Source organism: Ovis aries, chromosome X (assembly GCF_016772045.2).
Source record: "Ovis aries strain OAR_USU_Benz2616 breed Rambouillet chromosome X, ARS-UI_Ramb_v3.0, whole genome shotgun sequence".
NCBI lineage: Eukaryota > Metazoa > Chordata > Mammalia > Artiodactyla > Bovidae > Ovis > Ovis aries.
In genome coordinates, this window is record NC_056080.1 from 98,962,102 (window position 1) to 98,981,440 (window position 19,339).

The 19,339-nt window shown below is 43.4% G+C and overlaps 1 protein-coding gene across 7 annotated transcripts in view; it reads left to right on the forward strand.

Moving 5' to 3' along the window:
* The first annotated feature begins 15,736 nt into the window (after nt 1–15,736).
* Nucleotides 15,737–19,339, forward strand: part of MAP7D3 (MAP7 domain containing 3) — a 35,642-nt gene continuing 32,039 nt past the window's right edge. For all 7 annotated transcript variants that reach the window (XM_060408406.1, XM_027963671.2, XM_060408408.1 and 4 more), the window contains exon 1: nt 15,737–15,828. In XM_060408406.1, coding sequence (XP_060264389.1) covers nt 15,774–15,828 — 55 coding nt within the window. In that variant the 5' untranslated portion in view covers nt 15,737–15,773. The remainder of the gene's footprint in view (nt 15,829–19,339) is intronic.

The following is a 19,339-nucleotide window of genomic DNA, read 5'->3' on the forward strand; positions in this document are numbered from 1 at the left end:
ACACCACAGTTCAAAAGCATCAATTCTTAGGCACTCAGCTTTCTTCACAGTCCAACTCTCACATCCATACATGACCACTAGAAAAACCATAGCCTTGACTAGACGGACCTTTGTTGGCAAAGTAATGTCTCTGCTTTTGAATATGCTATCTAGGTTGGTCATAACTTTCCTTCCAAGGAGTAAACGTCTTAACTTCATGGCTGCAATCTGCAGTGATTTTGGAGCCCCCCAAAATAAAGTCTGACACTGTTTCTAATGTTTCCCCATCTATTTCCCATGAAGTGATGGGACTAGATGCCATGATCTTCATTTTCTGAATGTTGAGCTTTAAGCCAACTTTTTCACTCTCCTCTTTCACTTTCATCAAGAGGCTTTTTAGTTCCTCTTCACTTTCTGCCATAAGGGTGGTGTCCTCTGCATATCTGAGGTTATAGAAATTTCTCCCAGCAATCTCGATTCCAGCTTGTGCTTCTTCCAGCTCAGCGTTTCTCATGATGTACTCTGCATAGAAGTTAAATAAGCAGGGTGACAATATACAGCCTTGACATACTCCTTTTCCTATTTGGAACCAGTCTGTTGTTCCATGTCCAGTTCTAACTGTTGCTTCCTGGCCTGCATATAGGTTTCTCAAGAGGCAGGTCAGGTGGTCTGTATTCCCATCTCTTGAAGAATTTTCCACAGTTTATTGTGATCCACACAGTCAAAGGCTTTGGCATAGTCAATAAAGCAGAAATAGATGTTTTTCTGGAACTCTCTTCCTTTTTCCATGATCCAGCAGATGTTGGCAATTTGATCTCTGGGTCCTCTGCCTTTTCTAAAACCAGCTTGAACATCTGGAAGTTCACGGTTCACATATTGCTGAAGCCTGGCTTGGAGAATTTTGAGCATTACTTTACTAGCGTGTGAGATGAGTGCAATTGTGTGGTAGTTTGAGCATTCTTTGAAATTGCCTTTCTTTGGGATTGGAATGAAAACTGACATTTTCCAGTCCTGTGGCCACTGCTGAATTTTCCAAATGTGCTGGCATATTGAGTGCAGCACTTTCACAGCATCATCTTTCAGGATTTGAAAGAGCTCAAGTGGAATTCCATCACCTCCACTAGCTTTGTTCGTAGTGATGCTTTCTAAGGCCCACTTGACTTCACATTCCAGGATGTCTGGCTCTAGGTGAGTGATCACACCATCGTGATTATCTTGGTCGTGAAGCTCTTTTTTGTACCGTTCTCCTGTGTATTCTTGCCACCTCTTCTCACCTCTGAAAGTGATTTTACAAATATCTAATCTTGCCTATTTAGGGTGGATTTTCAGTTCAGTCACTTAGTCATGTCCGACTCTTTGTGACCCCATGAATCGCAGCAAGCCAGGCCTCCCTGTCCATCGCCAACTAACTCCCGGAGTTTATTCAAACTCCTGTCCATTGAGTCGGTGACGCCATCCAACCATCTCATCCTCTGTTGTCCCCTTCTCCTCCCACTTCCAATCTTTTCCAGCATCAGGGTCTTTTCAAATGAGTCAGCTAGCTCTTCGCATCAGGTGGCCAAAGTATTGGAACTTCAGCTTCAGCATCAGTCCTTCCAATGAATATTCAGGACTGATTTCCTTTAGGATTGACTGGTTGGATCTCCTTGCAGTCCAAGGGACTCTCAAGAGTCTTCTCCAAAACCACAGTTCAAAAGCATCAGTTCTTCGGCGCTCAGCTTTCTTTATAGTCCAACTCTCACATCAGTACATGACTACTGGAAAAACCATAGCCTTGACTAGACAGACCTTTATTGGCAAAGTAATGTCTCTGCTTTTTAATATGCTGTCTAGGTTGGTCATAACTTTCCTTCCAAGGAGCAAGTGTCTTTTAATTTCCTGAGACTGGGTTTTATCAGATCAATTTTTAGAGTTCTGGGACCAGTCTGATGTCACCCTGCTTATGTCAACTACCTGTGTGCCTTGATCAAAATATTTTTTCTGTCCAATAAAATGGGTTACCCTAAAAATTCTCTGAGGATTCCTTCTCAGACCTTGTAGGGTTCTGGGATTCCAACTGAGAGAGAGAGAGCACCATGGGAAAGGACCCAGCATACACCTAATATCACATCTAATTAATAATAATGCCCAGAAAAGCAATTCCCCCAATATCAATTTGGTCAAAAGAAAAGTAATTGACTTTTAGAAACCTTGTAAGATTTAACATATCTGTGAAATCCCATGTTATTGGTCAATTGGATGATTTCTGCTGGCTTTCCCCTATGTTAGCACAGGAGAGGGCCTTGCCTGGAAGCCATGCTCCTTTTCCCCACTAGATGGCATCAACACTCAGCCTTGCCAAATAGTGTCTTTTCTGTTGTCATTTCTACCATGCTCACTCTCATCTATACGTTGGATCTGGGACCTTGATACTTAGTATTTATAGTTCTACTTTTCTGAGCAACTAAACAGGTTTCATTTCAATTATAAGTAATAATCAATAATGGCACAGATTCTAAAAAACACAAAATGTAAAGGTAGAAAAGAACCAAAGCCACAGGAAGTAGGATCTTTTAATTTGTAGAGGATGGAACAGAACTGGAGGGACTTGGGTGAGGTCACCCAGGTAGGTAGTGGCATCTTAAGAACTAGAACTCAAGTCTCCTGAGTCTCAGTCTCCAGGTCTTCTTTCCTTCTTTTGGGAGGTCAATATGCTGTTAGTTTCATTTAGAAGCTATGTATCCTGGGGCAGATTGAGTTCTTCATCTGTAATATGGGCATAATAATAGTATCTACTTCATAGAGTTTTCTTACAATTAGAGACCCTGTATGTAAGAAACCAGGAGGCACAGCATACTCAGGAAGGCATGTCACAGACAGGCAAGTGTGTCACACAGGTGTGTCACAAGCAGGTATGCCCAAAGGCATCTTGTTCCACAATTTCCCATCAGAGTCTAATACAATATATGACTTACACAATGTTCCTTATCTTTTCCGATAGGGACAGTGCATACCTTTTAAACAAAAACAATAAAACTCAATTCAGGAAATAAGAAATGGAAGGGATCGGTGTCGGGTGAGAAGCTATCTAAGGCCTCTTTGAGGGCTAACATTCTCTCAATGGTTGGTCTCTGGCTCAGGTATTAAGGTGAACTGTGCCTAACTCCTGGTTTCTCCCTCAGGGACACAGCCACTCCTTCACTTACTCGCCAGCTTCATGATTCATCCATGCCAATAAAACCTGAACCAGGTGAGGACCACAACCTCATCTAGTCCACCAAACTACTTTTGAAACATGGATCACTCCATAATCGGGAGCAATGGCACTGGCAGCGGTAAGTCTTTCTCCTGATAGTTCTATCAATGGGGAGCACTGCATTTGCAAATATCACAGTGTAACTGAAATCAAAGACCCATTTCCCAGAAATTGTTCTTAAAATAGAAACGACTGAGTTTCTCCCCAAAGCCTAGAGCTGCGCCAGGTTAGAATCCTAGAGCATCACCATGACCAAGTGAAGTCGCTCAGTCGTATCTGACTCTGTGACCCCATGGACTGTAACCTACCAGGCTCCTCTGTCCATGGGATTTTACAGGCAAGAGTACTGGAGTGGGTTGCCATTTCCTTCTCCAGAGGATCTTCCCAATCCAGGGATCGAACCAGGGTATCCCGCATTGCAGGCAGACGGTTTACTGTCTGAGCCACCAGGGAAGCCTAGAGCATCACAGTTCAGTTCAGTTCAGTTCATCGCTCAGTCATGTCTGACTCTTTGCGACCCCATAAATCACAGCACGCCAGGCCTCCCTGTCCATCACCATCTCCCGGAGTTCACTCAAACCCACGTCCATCGAGTTGGTGATGCCATCCAGCCATCTCATCCTCCGTCATCCCCTTTCCCTCCCGCCCCCAATCACTCCCAGCATCAGAGTTTTTTCCAATGAGTCAACTCTTCGCATGAGGTGGCCAAAGTACTGGAGTTTCAACTCTAGCATCATTCCTTCCAAAGAACACCTAGGGCTGATCTCCTTTAGAATGGACTAGTTGGATCTCCCTGCAGTCCAAGGGACTCTCAAGAGTCTTCTCCAACACCACAGTTCAAAAGCATCAATTCTTTGGCACTCAGCTTTCTTCACAGTCCAACTCTCACATCCATACATGACCACTGGAAAACCATAGCCTTGACTAGACGGACCTTTGTTGGCAAAGTAACATCTCTCCTTTTGAATATGCTATCTAGGTTGGTCATAACTTTCCTTCCAAGGAGTAAACGTCTTTTAATTTCACGGCTGCAATCACCATCTGCAGTGATTTTGGAGCCCCCCCAAAATAAAGTCTGACACCGTTCCCACTGTTTCCCCATCTATTTCCCATTAAGTGAAGTGATGGGACCAGATGCCATAATCTTCACTTTCTGAATGTTGAGCTTTAAGCCAACTTTTTCACTCTCCTCTTTCACTTTCATCAAGAGGCTTTTTAGTTCCTCTCACTTTCTGCCATAAGGGTGGTGTCATCTGCATATCTGAGGTTATAGATATTTCTCCCGGCAATCTTGATTCCTGCTTGTGCTTCTTCTAGCCTAGCAGTTTCTCATGATGTACTCTGCATAGAAGTTAAATAAGCAGGGTGACAATATACAGCCTTGACGTACTCCTTTTCTTCTTTGGAACCAGTCTGTTGTTCCATGTCCAGTTCTAACTGTTGCTTCCTGACCTGCATATAGGTTTCTCAAGAGGCAGGTCAGGTGGTCTGGTATTCCCATCTCTTGAAGAATTTTCCACAGTTTATTGTGAGCCACACAGTCAAAGGCATTGGCATAGTCAATAAAGCAGAAATAGATGTTTTTCTGGAACTCTCTTCCTTTTTCCATGATCCAGCGAATGTTGGCAATGTGATCTCTGGTTCCTCTGCCTTTTCTAAAACCAGCTTGAACATCAGGGAGTTCACGGTTCACGTATTGCTGAAGCCTGGCTTGGAGAATTTTGAGCATTACTTTACTAGCTTGTGAGATGAGTGCAATTGTGCGGTAGTTTGAGCATTCTTTGGAATTGCCTTTCTTTGGGATTGGAATGAAAACTGACCTTTTTCAGTCCTGCGGCCGCTGCTGAGTTTTCCAAATGTGCTGGCATATTGAGTGCAGCACTTTCACAACATCACCTTTCAGGATTTGAAAGAGCTCAAGTGGAATTCCATCACCTCCACTAGCTTTGTTCGTAGTGATGCTTTCTAAGGCCCACTTGACTTCACATTCCAGGATGTCTGGCTCTAGGTGAGTGATCATACCATTGTGATTATCTTGGTCGTGAAGATCTTTTTTGTATAGTTCTTCTGTGTATTCTTGCCACCTCTTCTTAATATCTTCTGCTTCTATTAGGTCCATACCATTTCTGTCCTTTATCGAGCCCATCTTTGCATGAAATGTTCCCTTGGTATCTCTAATTTTCTTGAACAGATCTCTAGTCTTTCCCATTCTGTTGTTTTCCTCTATTTCTTTGCATTGATTGCTGAGGAAGGCTTTCTTATCTCTTCTTGCTGTTCTTTGGAACTCTGCATTCAGATGCTTATATCTTTCCTTTTCTCCTTTGCTTTTAGCGTCTCTTCTTTTCACAGCTATTTGTAAGGCCTCCCCAGACAGCCATTTTGCTTTTTTGCATTTCTTTTCCATGGGGATGGTCTTGATCCCTGTCTCCTTTACAATGTCAGGAACCTCATTCCATAGTTCATCAGGCACTCTATCTATCTATCAGATCTAGTCCACAGTAGCTGAATTAAATCCAAGTGATGACCACACCTCACATTCATAAAATGCCTATACATCTATACAATGTTTTGTTTACTCTTTGCAAAGCACTTTGGGGTTTTTCTCTCATTTGATCCTTGAAACAACACTGGAGTAAGTATGGCAGGTATGTCCCCATCTCATAAATGAGAGTATAAGAGGCAGGACGAGATCAAGCACAAAAAGACCTTAGAATCAGACCTGAGTTCTTATCACAGCTCTTGCGATTCCTAGGTGTGTGACTGTGGGAAAGGTAATCTTTCTAAGCCTCAGTTTCCTCATCTGGAAAAGGAGGATGATTGTGGTAGTTATGATGACTAAATGAGATGATGCATGGAAGCCAAGGTCTTCAGCACTCAGAATATGTAAACTGTTATTGTTAAATCATTGATAATTTGTGACACAAGTCAGAACAGATATCTCAAGTCCACTGGGCCAAATGGTCAAATCAAACACATGCATACATAGATCCACAGTGGGATTTTTCTCTGAAATGGCAGGCTTTTCTTACCAACTAATCTTTGAAACCTAAATCACCTTTTTGTCCGAGATGGAAATTTACAAGTGAATCACCAACATTTCATTTGGTGAAGCACTTGAGGCAGTCAACTTCTGTATGTTGCTTTTCCTAGATTTTTGCCACTTATTGATACAGAACTGTTCATCCTCTTCTGTATTAGCATGCTCACTTTTGCTCCAAGACTTTGTGCAGAAGCAGGAAGTTAGGAAAAGGCCAGAAAAGCAATAACACTGCCAAGGGCTGAAGGGTGGAGTATGCAAGGCCAGGCTAGGAAGTTTCAGCCAAGAACTCCCAAGTTCCTTTTCTATGCCCAGACAGAAGAGTTAAACCACTTTTTTTTTTCTGACTGCCATAGTGTGCCATCATTGATGACACACAAACACAGTAAACTGGTGCTATTTCTCTAGAGAGCAATCTGCTTTGAAAGCTCTTTATATGCCTCATTCCGTTTTTGAGAACATTTTCCAAAGAAACCAGCTAAAAAGGACCACGGTGGGTGGGAGGGTGGCAAGCTGTACAAGGTTGTTCCAAGACTCGCTATATATAATGGGGAAACGCTAGAAACCACCCAAACGTTCAATAACGGTAGCATGTAAAAAAAAAAAAAAAAGTAGAGTATGGACCAGATGGAATGTTCTTTAAGCATTAAAATGGTAAGTATGGGGTCTGTGTTAAGTGAAAAAAAGAGATCAAGATGTGATATAGACACAAACATTACAACTCTGTAAACTCAAAATGTATGTGGACATAAATATCAAGGAAAGAAAATGTGTAATGCATAGAACCTTTTAATTTCATTTGCCTTAGCAACTGTGCATGCCAATTTGCAGATGTTATTTTAATCCTCCTGACAGCTCATCAGCTTGTCAATTTCAACACACAAAAATGCCCCCTGCTGTGGTGATAATTTGGATTGTGTATAACAGCATCTTAAAAACTTTACCATATAGAGCTCTGCCTTTTACTAGCTGTGTGACCTTGGACAAGTCAGTCTCTCCAAGTGGCTTCCTTTTAAGATGGGAGAGGACAGCTAACTAAATTTTAAATCTCGAAGTTCCAGAAATTGAGTGTCTTCGAGGTATCCAAAGAGTCCCAGTTTGAGTTTCCCATCTTTGGCCTTTCCCCAAATTGTCCCTTCACAACAGATTGTCTTGGAGTGTGATGTAAAATGTCACTGGAGAGAAACAGGACTTTTTTATTTTAAAACTAGACATAATACAAAATGTTACATTACTCTCTGTCATATTTCCATGAATTCTGGGGACCCGTCTGACTGTGCTTCTTTTCGACCACACACACCCAGAAATTTGGCAGAAGTGGCAGGGAGGGGGAGACGTAGTCAGAAAGAATTTGGGACCAGGCTCAGACAGTGTTAGTGAAAAATGTTGAAATTCTCTGCTGTGGCTTCCTGGAGGCCAAAGGGAAAATAGATTCTGCTTTGTCTTCAGTTAGCATTTAAATAAGCCTCTCACGCCGGAGGCAGCACTTCCCGCCGGTGTCTGCCGGGCCAGCGGAGGTGGACCGGACGGTATGTTTAGCCACGTGACTGGGTTAACCCCTTGTAGACCTTCAAGGCCAATGTGCTTCCCTCTTTGCGATAAACCGCTGAGGCTGAGTATGAGCTTCCGAGGCGGATTCTCATCTGAGGCTGCTTTAGCTTTCGACTACCCTCAGGGGAGATCCTCTCTTCTTGCAAGTGCTAACTTCCAACCAGGCCGTTTCCATTTGTTAAGAGGGGACTGCAAGCATCCTAGTGACAGCCATCTATGTGTTCGTGCCTTCCCCACCGGAAGAGGGGCTTGGGGGAGGGGACGGCTGGATTCTTGCCACCTGAAGGGAAAAGGCCCTACCTTGACCCCGCTTCCCCGCCCCCTCCCCCCAATAGCTGAGGGAAGCAGAGGCGGAAGGAGGGTGGTAGCAAGAACACAAAGAGTCCCGGCCTTCTGTGAAGCTCCAGTATTCTGATTTAAAAGGAGCTTTCTGAATGACTCTCATGTTTGTTCCCCGCCCCCCTCCCCCGCAAACAAGCCCCTTTGTTAGATAGTTCCACACAATTAGTATTCTTTGCATGAAAATTTGATCTCTTATCTCTGACTGCAAAGCCTTCTTCCAGCATTTGGATTGCAAAATACTTGTGCTCTTGGCCTCCTGTGTTCATTCCCCTGTTTCTTACCTGGTGAGACAACTCCAGCGTGCTGGACTCAAATGAAAACTCAGTGCGGAGGAGGATGGGGAGGTGTGAAGGCAGATGAGGGAGAAAAAGCAGGATTAGAAAGCGTGAGATTATTCCGATCTGAGCTGTACTGTATATCGTCATGATTAATAGTATTAGGCATTTTAGGGGATAATTCGTCTGACCTCATAGAACTATTGTCAAACTAAGTGGGCCAACGTGGGAAAAAAGTGCGTAACTCAAAGCTTGGCACATAATGCATGCCTCTGAAATATTATCTATTGTTATTACTATTATAGCTATTGTTATTATTACTAATATTAGCTATTATTATTACTAACTACTTTATATCTACTTCATACTATATACTGAACATCTGATGCTTTACATCAAGTGATTTCAAAATTTATAAAACAGTTTTAAGCAATTGTTATCATCCTCATTTTACAGATGAGGAAACCTAAGCGCAGGATCAAAGAGTCTTTACAAGGCAGGACTGGGAAGCAAGCCCAGACATTTTGAGCTCCAAAGTCCATGCTCTTTTTACCAGACATGCATGCATGTTAAGTTGCTTCAGGTGTGTCCAACTCTTTGCAACCCCATGGACTGTAGCCCTCCAGTCTCCTCTGTCCATTGGAATCTCCAGGCAAGAATACTGGAGTGGGTTACCATGCCCTTTTCAAGGGATCTTCCCAACCTAGGGATCAAACTCGCATCTCCCTGGGAATCCTGCATTGTAGGCAGATTCTCTACTGATGAACGACCAGGTGACAGTGGGCAAAAGGCAAGTTTGGGGACTTCACAAGGTAGCCAGCCAGTCAGTCACAAAATTTCGAATGTTTATATATAATGGCAGCATTTCTCCCTGAACGGATTTGCTTGAAATATCATTCCCCCTTCTTTAAACAGAGCAAACACATCCCTGACTCACATGTGAACAAAGTCCTATCACATTTAGAATTTTCTTTCCCCTGCAGTCAGCCCTATGGCGATGCCACAGGCCTGGGGCCAGATTCCAACTCACAGTGGAGGATGTGTGAATACCATAGGCTATGAAAATCGCATGAGACCAACTGAAAGCGGTTCTCAAAGTGCCATGTTACCCAGTTCTTTCCCAGCAGGCTGAGGATTAAGATATAAATGAAACATATGGAGATGGGAAAAAGCATATGCCAGGCCTGCTGTGGCCCACGTTCCTGTTAAGTGCACACATGGGGTCATTTTTAATCATAAAAACACCATCAAGCAGGCTGCCCAAATATTTCTACAGAACTGAAATTGAAATCAGTGCTTTATTTCTCACATTTTCTTTCTGATGTCAGCCTCTTCAGCAGTTTCCCAGGGTAGGCACATCCAGAAGGAACCAGAATTTGGCATCCAGGCTCCTCCTCCCAAAGAAAGAAAAGAATTGGGTAGATCCAGAAGACTGAATAATTCCTCCTGGGTATGTTTCAGTTGAATTAATTATCTCCAGGCATAATAATATTGACAACAACAAAAACATATTGAACACAAACCCTCCACAGAACACTGCAGAGGGTTCTGAGGGTAACACATATATGAATTTACTATCCAATAAATAGTCACCATTTATAAAGCCTGGTTTTAAAAGCTGCTTCTTCCATGAAGCCTCTCTGGCTTGGCTGGTACTTGATCATCTCCTCCATCCCCACCTCCAGATTCAAGTAACAGCTGGATATGGCCACTCTTTTGGGATTCCCAGGTGGCTCAGTGGTAAAGAACCTGCTGCCAATGCAGGAGACATAAGACACATGGGTTCAATCCCTGGGTCAGGAAGATCCCCTGGAGAAGGACATGGCAATCCACTCCAGTATTCTTACCTGGAGAATCCCATGCACAGAGGAGCCTGGTGGGCTACTGTCCATGGGGTCGCAAAGAGTCGGACACAAGTGAAGCGACTTAGCATGCATTCTTGGCCACTCCTTAAGCCTCAGCATAGACCACCAGGCACTGTTTTGGGTGGCTCTCTCCTATTCTGGCTCCTAACACCTCTGGAAAACTCGAGAGAAATCTAGAGTCAAATTATCCTGAATTTGAATCATGCTTCTGTGAGGCAGGGTGAGGGTGGGGGAGAAGAGTAGAGATCAAGAGATCGGCTTGAGCCCAAATGTTTGCCTGGTTTTGCTGTTGCTGAATAGGGTTCCTGTGAGGATGTAGTGAGAATTATGTGGAGCAGCAGGTAGGAGCCAGCTCACTGGTTCCTTCACAAAAATAACCGTTGTTCAACATCCTTTAAGTGTGTCTTTCATAACTTAGCGGGATCTCCATCTGTTTCCCTCCCATGTCCGTTTCAGTTTCATTGGGAGGATATAGGTCAAATTCCAGCTGGATTACATAGTGGTTCCTAGCACTGGGTCAGCAGTTCTCACTTTTTTTTCCTTCTTCTAAAAGATTGTGTGGACAGCCTTTCACGGGTGTGCAGAGGAAAGTTCATTAGATAGGGTGCTGGGAGACCTGAGTTCCATCAGCTGTGGGAATTTGCATCAGCAAGCCTCTCTGAGCCTCAGGGGAAAATAAGAGGACTCAATGTAGTGGCCTTGATGTTCCTTCTCAGCTCTCACATTCCGTGATCTGTCCTCGACACTAATATCTAAAAACTAAAGAAAAGCAATGTCAAGGGAATGTGTCTTTCCTGAGAGCAGGGAAAGATATTCTATTTACTTGGCCTCAGAGATAATCTGCTCTTTTCCTTTCTCCCCCCCCCCCGCCCCCCATCTATCCCAACACTTTGAAAATTCTGGAGGATTTTCTTTTCAAGGGCTTGGATGTCTGGCTGACTCTTAAGCTTTCTTCTATGTTACTGAATTTTTCAGCCCAGCTGCATAGAGAGATGACAACCCGTTGGAAGCCTGCTTTAGCTCTTGGCTGCCCACGTGTGCATCCCCACAGACCCACGTGCCTCAAAGCATGTGCACAGAAGTTCCCCTTTGCCCTCTCAGGCCCTTTTGTCTCTAAGAGTACACATTCTCTAAAGAGATCTGTAAGCTGGCCATGAAAAAACAATGAGGCTTATAGGCAAGCTTTTCACTCCCCAAGAGTATCAGCCCAGTGACAAACAATTGAGTTTTGCAAAGAGATTCTCAAGGAGAGCCAGAGTTAGGGACAGAATTGTTTAGTCCTTTTTCTGACCCTGGGAAACTTTCTTCTTGGGTGGCAAGGAGAGGAGATTCTTGTGCATTTCACTTCCTGTGTGTGATCTGGATTTCTTTACCTTCCCAATACCTGTGTTAGCTCCTTTTCAAATGTAGGTATGAATGTGTGATATGGGTGAACTATCCTATGGGGGTGAGGGTGGGAATGAGAAGGAAAACTGTCTATTCAATGTGCTGTACCACCACACTCTGTCTCAGGAAATTGTGGTACAAAATGCTCTCAGGCTTCCTTGCCTGGCAGCTCAGGGTCTGTGACGTTCCTCCCTCCATTGTAATGCTCACCCCAAGGCCTTGGCCAGACCTTGGCTTTCAATGAACCCTAGAGAAAGCATTTGCCTGCCCTTAGTGAACAAATGTCAAGTATCAGGAGGTACATGACACTAGATTTGTATTTGAATTTTTAATATTTGTCATCATCAAAGTGTGATGATGATGCTAGATCTGGATTAAAATTTTTAAATATAGATCATCATCAAAGTGTAATGATATTAACCACTCAGGCTGAACTTGACATCACACTGGACATTCGGTACATGTCCTTGGTGGTATATGTTATACAGTTAATCACACTTATAGAATCAGAAACTCTGGGAATGGGGCCCAGCAATCTGTGTTTTAATAAACCATCTCAACTCCTCTTTTCCTCTCCTTCTCTCCCATCTGGATTTTACCAAGTTTTAACTCTTTTAGAAATTCCAAAGTGTCTTTAAAGGGCATTCCTTGATATTTTATGCTTTTTGGCATCCCCTGAAGCTCCCTTTATATTACAGGCCCTGTATTTAGAGTGAGAAGACACAGCCCATGTTTGCTCTACTTTATTTGAAGTCAAGCGAAAAAAAAAAAAAAACCAACAAGGACATTTTCTTGCCCTTTAATAATTTTAAGTCTAGACCTTTTCAACACCCCAGTAGCCATCGAAAATATTTTCGTTTCTTCCTCCTTCAGTACTGTGGAGGCTTTCAGTACTCTTTCATTCATTCAAAAAATATTCATTGCAGGATAAACAGTGAAATAGATGTGGCACATTTTCCTTTACACATACATTTTAAAGTCAGCCCTGAGTACCTGGCATTTACAGTCTCAGCTGAGCCTTTCTAGAAGAAAGGCTGCTTAAGAGAAGTCATATTTATCTCTATTGCTAGATATATATTAAACATCCATTTTCAATGGTTTCTTATTGAATAGTTTGTGTCCATCTTATTAAAGACTTAAGAGACTGTCATAGTGGTACTTGAGTTAAAAGATTTAGTTTTAGGAAGACCTCACTAGTGATAAAAAGTGCATGTCTAGGGACCTCTCTGGTAGTCCAGTGGTTAAGACTCTCAGAGCTTCCAATGCAGGGGCTCAGGTTCCATCCCTGGTCCTGATGGGGAAACTAAGATCTCATGTGCCACAAGGCTGAGCCAGAAAAAATAATAGGCTGAGTGTGGGGACTGCATCAGTGGAGAAGTGAAGACATGGGCTAGGAATTAAAAGTGGACTAGGGCTCATCATCTGGTAAATTAGAAGACACAGTGGAAGAAGTACTAGATATACATGGCCTTGAATCCTGGCTCTGCCACTTGCTAACTGTGCTAACCCGGGGGAGGGTAACTCTTTCCTTATCTGTAAAATGAGGGGATAACAGAAGCTGCATCATGAAGTGGTACAAGAATTAGATGAAATAATCCATGTAGAACCATAAGCACTGTGCCTGCCAATGTATAAGTATTGGACAAATGACATCTGTTACTAAGTAACAATAAGTAAGCCTCTAAGATGCAGCTACTGCTCCTTGCAGATTGCACCACCACCATGATGCCCTTCCCATCTGTTTGTCTGATCTGAATGACAATGCTGGCCTCTTCTTCCTCTCCTCAGAAGCTCATGACCCCCACCCTGGTTATCTCAGGACATGAGAATCAGTCCCCCACCACATCCCCCAAAAAAGCAAGGTCACCCTGGTCCTCAGTGCAAAGGGAAGGGGAAAGGGGGCAGTGGGAAAGGGGGACTGAAGGATCATTGAGGTTAGGGCAGTCGGGGCAATGTGCTGCAGTAGGAATTTCGGAGCTGGGAAAGCTGCCATCAACCAAGCAAGAAATGACCAGAGCCTGAGGTGAGCCTATAACTTAGAGAGAAGAAAAGTGCAGATTTGGGGAAAGGGAGGAAAATGTGTGAATAGAATTGGAAGAGATGAGTCCAGAATGAAGCATCACTCTTCCCCCTGTATCATGGCCAAGCGGCAATAGATGTGAGACAAGAGTCAGAAATGAGAGGAGAGAAAAAAAAAAAGAAATGAGAGGAGAACAAAAAACCCGAACCCTGACTCTGCTGTGTATATGATGGATGAATCTGACAGGTAGTCTAGGATACAAAGGGACAGTTGTCTCATGGCTGTGAAGCTTAGAACTCTTCCCATAGGGCTGTGATGGTAGCAGTTTCAATGCAAATTTGTTAGACTTGATAAGTGCACTGTTTATTACATGTGAATTCAATGTATTAGTAGAAAAAAGTGACAATTCCTAGACCTAGTATGAGAGTTTCTGAATATTTTTCCTGCTGGTGTCAGGTTTAAGGGAAAAAATAGCCAAGTAGGAAAGAAATAGCAGGAATTCAGGGCTTTTTTTTTTTTTTTTTTTTTTTTTGCTCACTGGGGAACATAGGCTTTCCAAACAGGGGCGGAGAGAAGTTAAGTGGCCTGGGTTGTTTCCCAGCTCTGAGTGAGTTGGCTCCAGAACACACTCAATCTCCCCAAGATGGCAGTCTTCAGTTCCAAAATTTTTCTGAGAAACGTACAGACAGTCCTGCGGGGGCTCCTTAGGGAGCTGCTGTAGCCCCAAAGACACATCTAAGGGGATCTTCCCTGTTTCTTTCTAGCCAACCAGTCAGGCACAGGATAGGTGGTCATAAAAGCTTTTGTTGAATGACTCACCTACTGAATGTTTCACAGTGATCTGTCAAAGATGTTGAAGAAAAAGAAAGGTTTATCTATAGATTAAAAGAGACCTGTTTGTGAAGTTCCAGATAAATTCATCAAAGCTGAATTTCTGTGTAGGTATATGTGCTTTGCTTGTGCCCTAATCATGTGTGTCTTAATAATCATGGCTACCATTATGTATATCATGCAGAACACTGGTGTCTCTATACAAGTAGGAGCAGGGCTTCAGGTACTATAGTGCCAAACGATCCCCAGCCTCCTCCCCCTCAAAAAACACACACTAGTATTTTTCCAAACTGAAGTCTAGTTGATTTACAGTATTATTTTTCTCCACCAATATTAAACTACATCTTCACCAACACTTTTTTCCACTTTTAAATTTTTGCCAAATCTATAGGTGTAACATGGTATCTTGTGGTTTTCACTTGTGTCCTCTTGAGTGCTTAAGAGTTTGAGAATCTTTTTTTTTTTTAATGCTTATTGCCATTTGTGTTTTCTCTCCTGTGAAAGGCTTGCTTATGCCTTTTGCTCACTTTGGGGGGAATTGCCTTTTTCTTAAATATTTTTTAGATCTTTCTGCATTCCGGATAGGAATCGTTTATGAATATTATATATGTAATATATAATTATGTATCTGGAGTGATTAACATCAATAAGTCCTCGACTTCACGTTAAAGACCTAAAGACACTCTAAAGATAATTCACACAACGTTGAGACCTTACAGTGTCACGAGTTATTCTACACAGTTTTAAGAAAATCTTTCCTTGTGATCAAGCCCCCTGGAGCCTCACAGAAACCTATCTCTTCCCCCAACCTGGGCCTTTCCGTCGTGTTTCAAAGATTAGCAAACTCATGATGCAAGCGCACCAAGGAGGCACTCAAGAAGACCTCCATAAGTGAACAAACGAATGAAGGAAAGAATGTTACTGCGTTGTTAGGTAAAATGAGGAAAAAAGGAATGTTGGATGGCCGGCTGATTATCGGCCGGCCTCCAGGACGCACAGTGCGGGGAGAGCGGGGGAAGTAGAAGAAGGTGTCTTTATTACACCTGGTCGCCGCCGCCCAGAGGCTCACAACTTGGCGCGCAGAAGGCAGCGCCGACCGGTCGCGGGTCCGAGGTGGGCGCGGCGGCCCCTTGGGCCCCGCCCCTTCCCGCCCCCCGACGACGCCACGGCCCCGGCCCCGCAGCGGCCGCGCGAGAGCCTGCGCACTGGGGCCCCAGCGCCTGTAGCGGCTCCGGGCTCGGCTGCTCCGAAGATGGCGGAGCGCGCCGGCGGCGGCACATCCTTGAGGGGACTGCGCGAACGAATGGGTGAGCGGGCCGGCGGCTCCCGGGGGTGCCCGGGCCCGTGCGGGACGCGGGCTTCCCGCGGCTTCGGGGACCGTCGGAGCGGGAGAACTTTACTCCGGAGTCGCCTCGCGCGCCGTCGGGTCCTCCCCTCACCCCGGTCGGAGCGCCCCGGGACGGGACGGGTCGCCGAGAGGGGACGCGGGCGGGAGGGGAGACCAGCCCAAGCCCTTCAGCCCGCGGTCCAACTGCCACTGCCGACGGCCGCACCCCCTCCGGCGGGCGGGGCGCGAGAGAACTAACGGGCGCTACTGGGGCGGGAGGGCGGGCGCCTGGCACCCGGGAGCCCGAGGACAACCCCGAGCCCCGCCTGCCTTTCGGGGGCGGCGGGCGCCGGGACGGCCCTCTCGGCTCGAGGCAGCCCTGGAGATTCCCCTGAGCCCTCGACGCTCGAGCTTTCTTCGTCTACCATAGTCGGAACCCAGGGCTCTCCGGAGGCTTGACCTCCCGCACCGTCCTGGTTAGGATCTGGTTAAGGTCCTGTGAGGAGGGGGCTTTGAGGGTCTTGATATGAAATTTGGAATGAGACTTGCCCCCATCCCCCGCTCCTCTTGGCTTGCCTCCTGTAGCACGTGATCGCCAGGATGTCACCTTCCGTGGGACGTCTTGCAGACCCTAGGCTGAACTGAACGAAACTCAGCGCTTCTGGGTGCTTTCTTCTAAACTGGTCTCATCACCAAAGAAATTTTTCTCCCAAATCGTTTATTTTGTAAAATTTGGTAGCGCATGGCTTAGCCCAGGAGACTGCTCCAGTGCTTGAACTAGTATATGTTGCTTGTGGGAGGTTGCTTTTAGTTCTCGAGCTAGTTTCCTCCTATATGACCTTGAGTAAAACAGTCTTATTGATTTTATTGAAGTCCTTCGGGAATTTTCCATTTGCAGTTAAGAAATTAATTTAGACTGGCTGCAATTGGAAGGGTTTATGTTACTTCAGAACGCTTTGAATTAACTCCCCAGAGACTATGTCAGCAGCAAATACACTTTCATTATTGCACAGGGAGAAAAACTCTTCTGTCTTTAGCTTATTATGGTTCACCTACAGGGAGAGTTTGCAATAAATTCCGATTGTTTTATTGTTTATTGGCACCTAAGGTTCTCTGACATTGACTTATTTCACTGATTTAAACTAACCAGCATTCTGGTTAACCGATCCCCCCCCCCCAACGTATTTTTATATTGAACATTGCAAAGTATTTTTAAAATTTTACATGGGACAGTTGCTTGGAATTCACAGTATTTCAAACCAAAAACTTGAAAGCAAAATAAAAAAGGCTTAACCCAGAGCCCTAGTTGACATCTTTGCTGCCCATTTCATATTAGGAATGAAAACATCACATATTAGAGTTTTCAGAGGATCACCTTGATTAGAAAGAACTTTCTTCTTGGTCACAGTATTTTCCTGAAGGGGACAAAGGGTCAATGAAATGTGCTGCCACTTTGTGGCAATTGCTACTTTTCTTTTATACAAATAACAGTGAGTAAACTTTGTTGCTGTTTTAGGCAAAATTCCTTGAATCCCCTTTATTTTTGTTGTTCCCTGATTGCAAATTTCTTTGGTTTCTTTTTTTTTTTTCTTAATATTTTCTCACTCTCTCCCTGGCCTAATAACATGCAAACTTCAAGTAATAAGGCCATGAACAGAGAGCCTTGGTGTGGGTGGAACAGATCTGCAGGGGACCACACCACTCCAAACTACTCAGCTTTGAAGAAGGGTGCGTCCAGGACTGGGCCAGCAGCTATGTGGGAAGGCTCAGGGACGGGGTTGCTGGAAGACAGTCTGCTGCTAGATATCACTGGCAGCCTACGCTTTGAAGGCTGCATCCAGCAGGAGCTCAAGAGTTGTAGCAATTTACCTCTTTTTATTCTGTTACCGAAACAACAGTGAATAGGGCTGTGTTCGTTTATCTGTAGCAATTTGGTTTCATGGTATGCTTGTTTCTTGCCACAACTATAGCCCTTCTTAAAATAATTTTTTAAAAACCTTTCAATCTTTTTTTTTTTTTTTTGCAATCTATGCCCTTTGCTAAGGAATAAGAAATACTGTTTCACTAGTTTATGTGATTTAATGTTTCCAGTTAGTACTGAAGAAAGGTCATGGAGAGGTGGGGCTATAGATTTTATGTGGAACTCTGTGATGTCAAGAACAACAATTGTGGCAGACAGTGTAGAATTGCTAGTAAGTATTGGGATGAATATTTATCATTGATATAAGGTTAAACATTTTGGGGTGATCGTGCTTGGGTGCAGATTTAGGAAGATTATTACCATCCTAGAAATAACTGTCTTAGAAAAGTGTTCTTCCTTTCTTGCATTTTGTTTGCTGTAGTAGAGCAGAGCCCTTATGACACAGAGTTTGTGTGTGTTGAGGAAGGAGGTTTAGGAGAGAAGCAGAAATTTTCTACTATGTTGAAGTCAGTAATGACCTAAAATGCTCTATGTCCAGAAGGGGCCTCAAAATTTCAATGATATCTTTTAAAAATCTATCAAGTGTAAAACATTCTTTAACTTTGGCATTCTAGTGGCACCTATTTTTGGTTCATTTTATTCTGAGGCTTTTATTGGGTTAGATAGCTGGAATGATTTTTATTTTCTCCTCGTAGAAGGAGAACGGCAGAGTTCCCTGGTGGTCCAGGGGTTAGGACTCTGCTGTCACTGCTGAGGGTTCAATCCCTGGTTGGGGAACTAAATTGCCACAAGCCTTGAGGTGCCACCAAAAAAAAAAAAGAGAATCGTTTTCTTTTTGTATTGCTTTTTACACATTTTCTTTAAACTCAGGCTTTTCTTAACCACAGCTTTTTTTTTTTTTAAGGTAAATGCTTTATTTTAAAATAATTTCCATTGCTGTATTTCCAAAGTATGTTTTATACCAAAACCCATATATTTCATTTACTTATTGTTGAATAAGTTGTATACATTTAGATCTTAATTCCTTCATTATGGTATTTTAAAAAGAAGTAACCTTAAAATTAGCTGAAGTAGGAGTATTAAAATAAGTCATATAAAGGTTGATGTGGGTTTTATACAGTCTGGTCCTTCATATTTATGTAATATTTCAAAGTAAAGTTACAATTGAAGTAAGTTCTGGCTTTACCAGTTCCTATCTGTGTGATCTGGGAAAGTTGTATTTAGCTTCAGTTTGTTTATCTGTAAAGAATGAAGAAAATAATACCCGCGTTATAGGATTATTATGAGAATTAAATGAGGTAATCAATGAAAACAACTTCATAAATGGTGAAGTGATATACATTATTCATTATGGCAATTTTTTGGAAATACAGATTAAGATTCAAAATTCAGTTTTAGTAATAAAATCTACATGTTTTCTTATTTAATCTCCAGGCAGAAAGTAACTTTTAGCTTTAATTTGGAGTTTAGAGTTAGTATAAGAGCTATAGAAATACTCTATTGCACCTGTTAAATTCCTCATTGAATAGAGTTGAATGAAATGTTCATTTTGTTAACTCCAGACATGGAG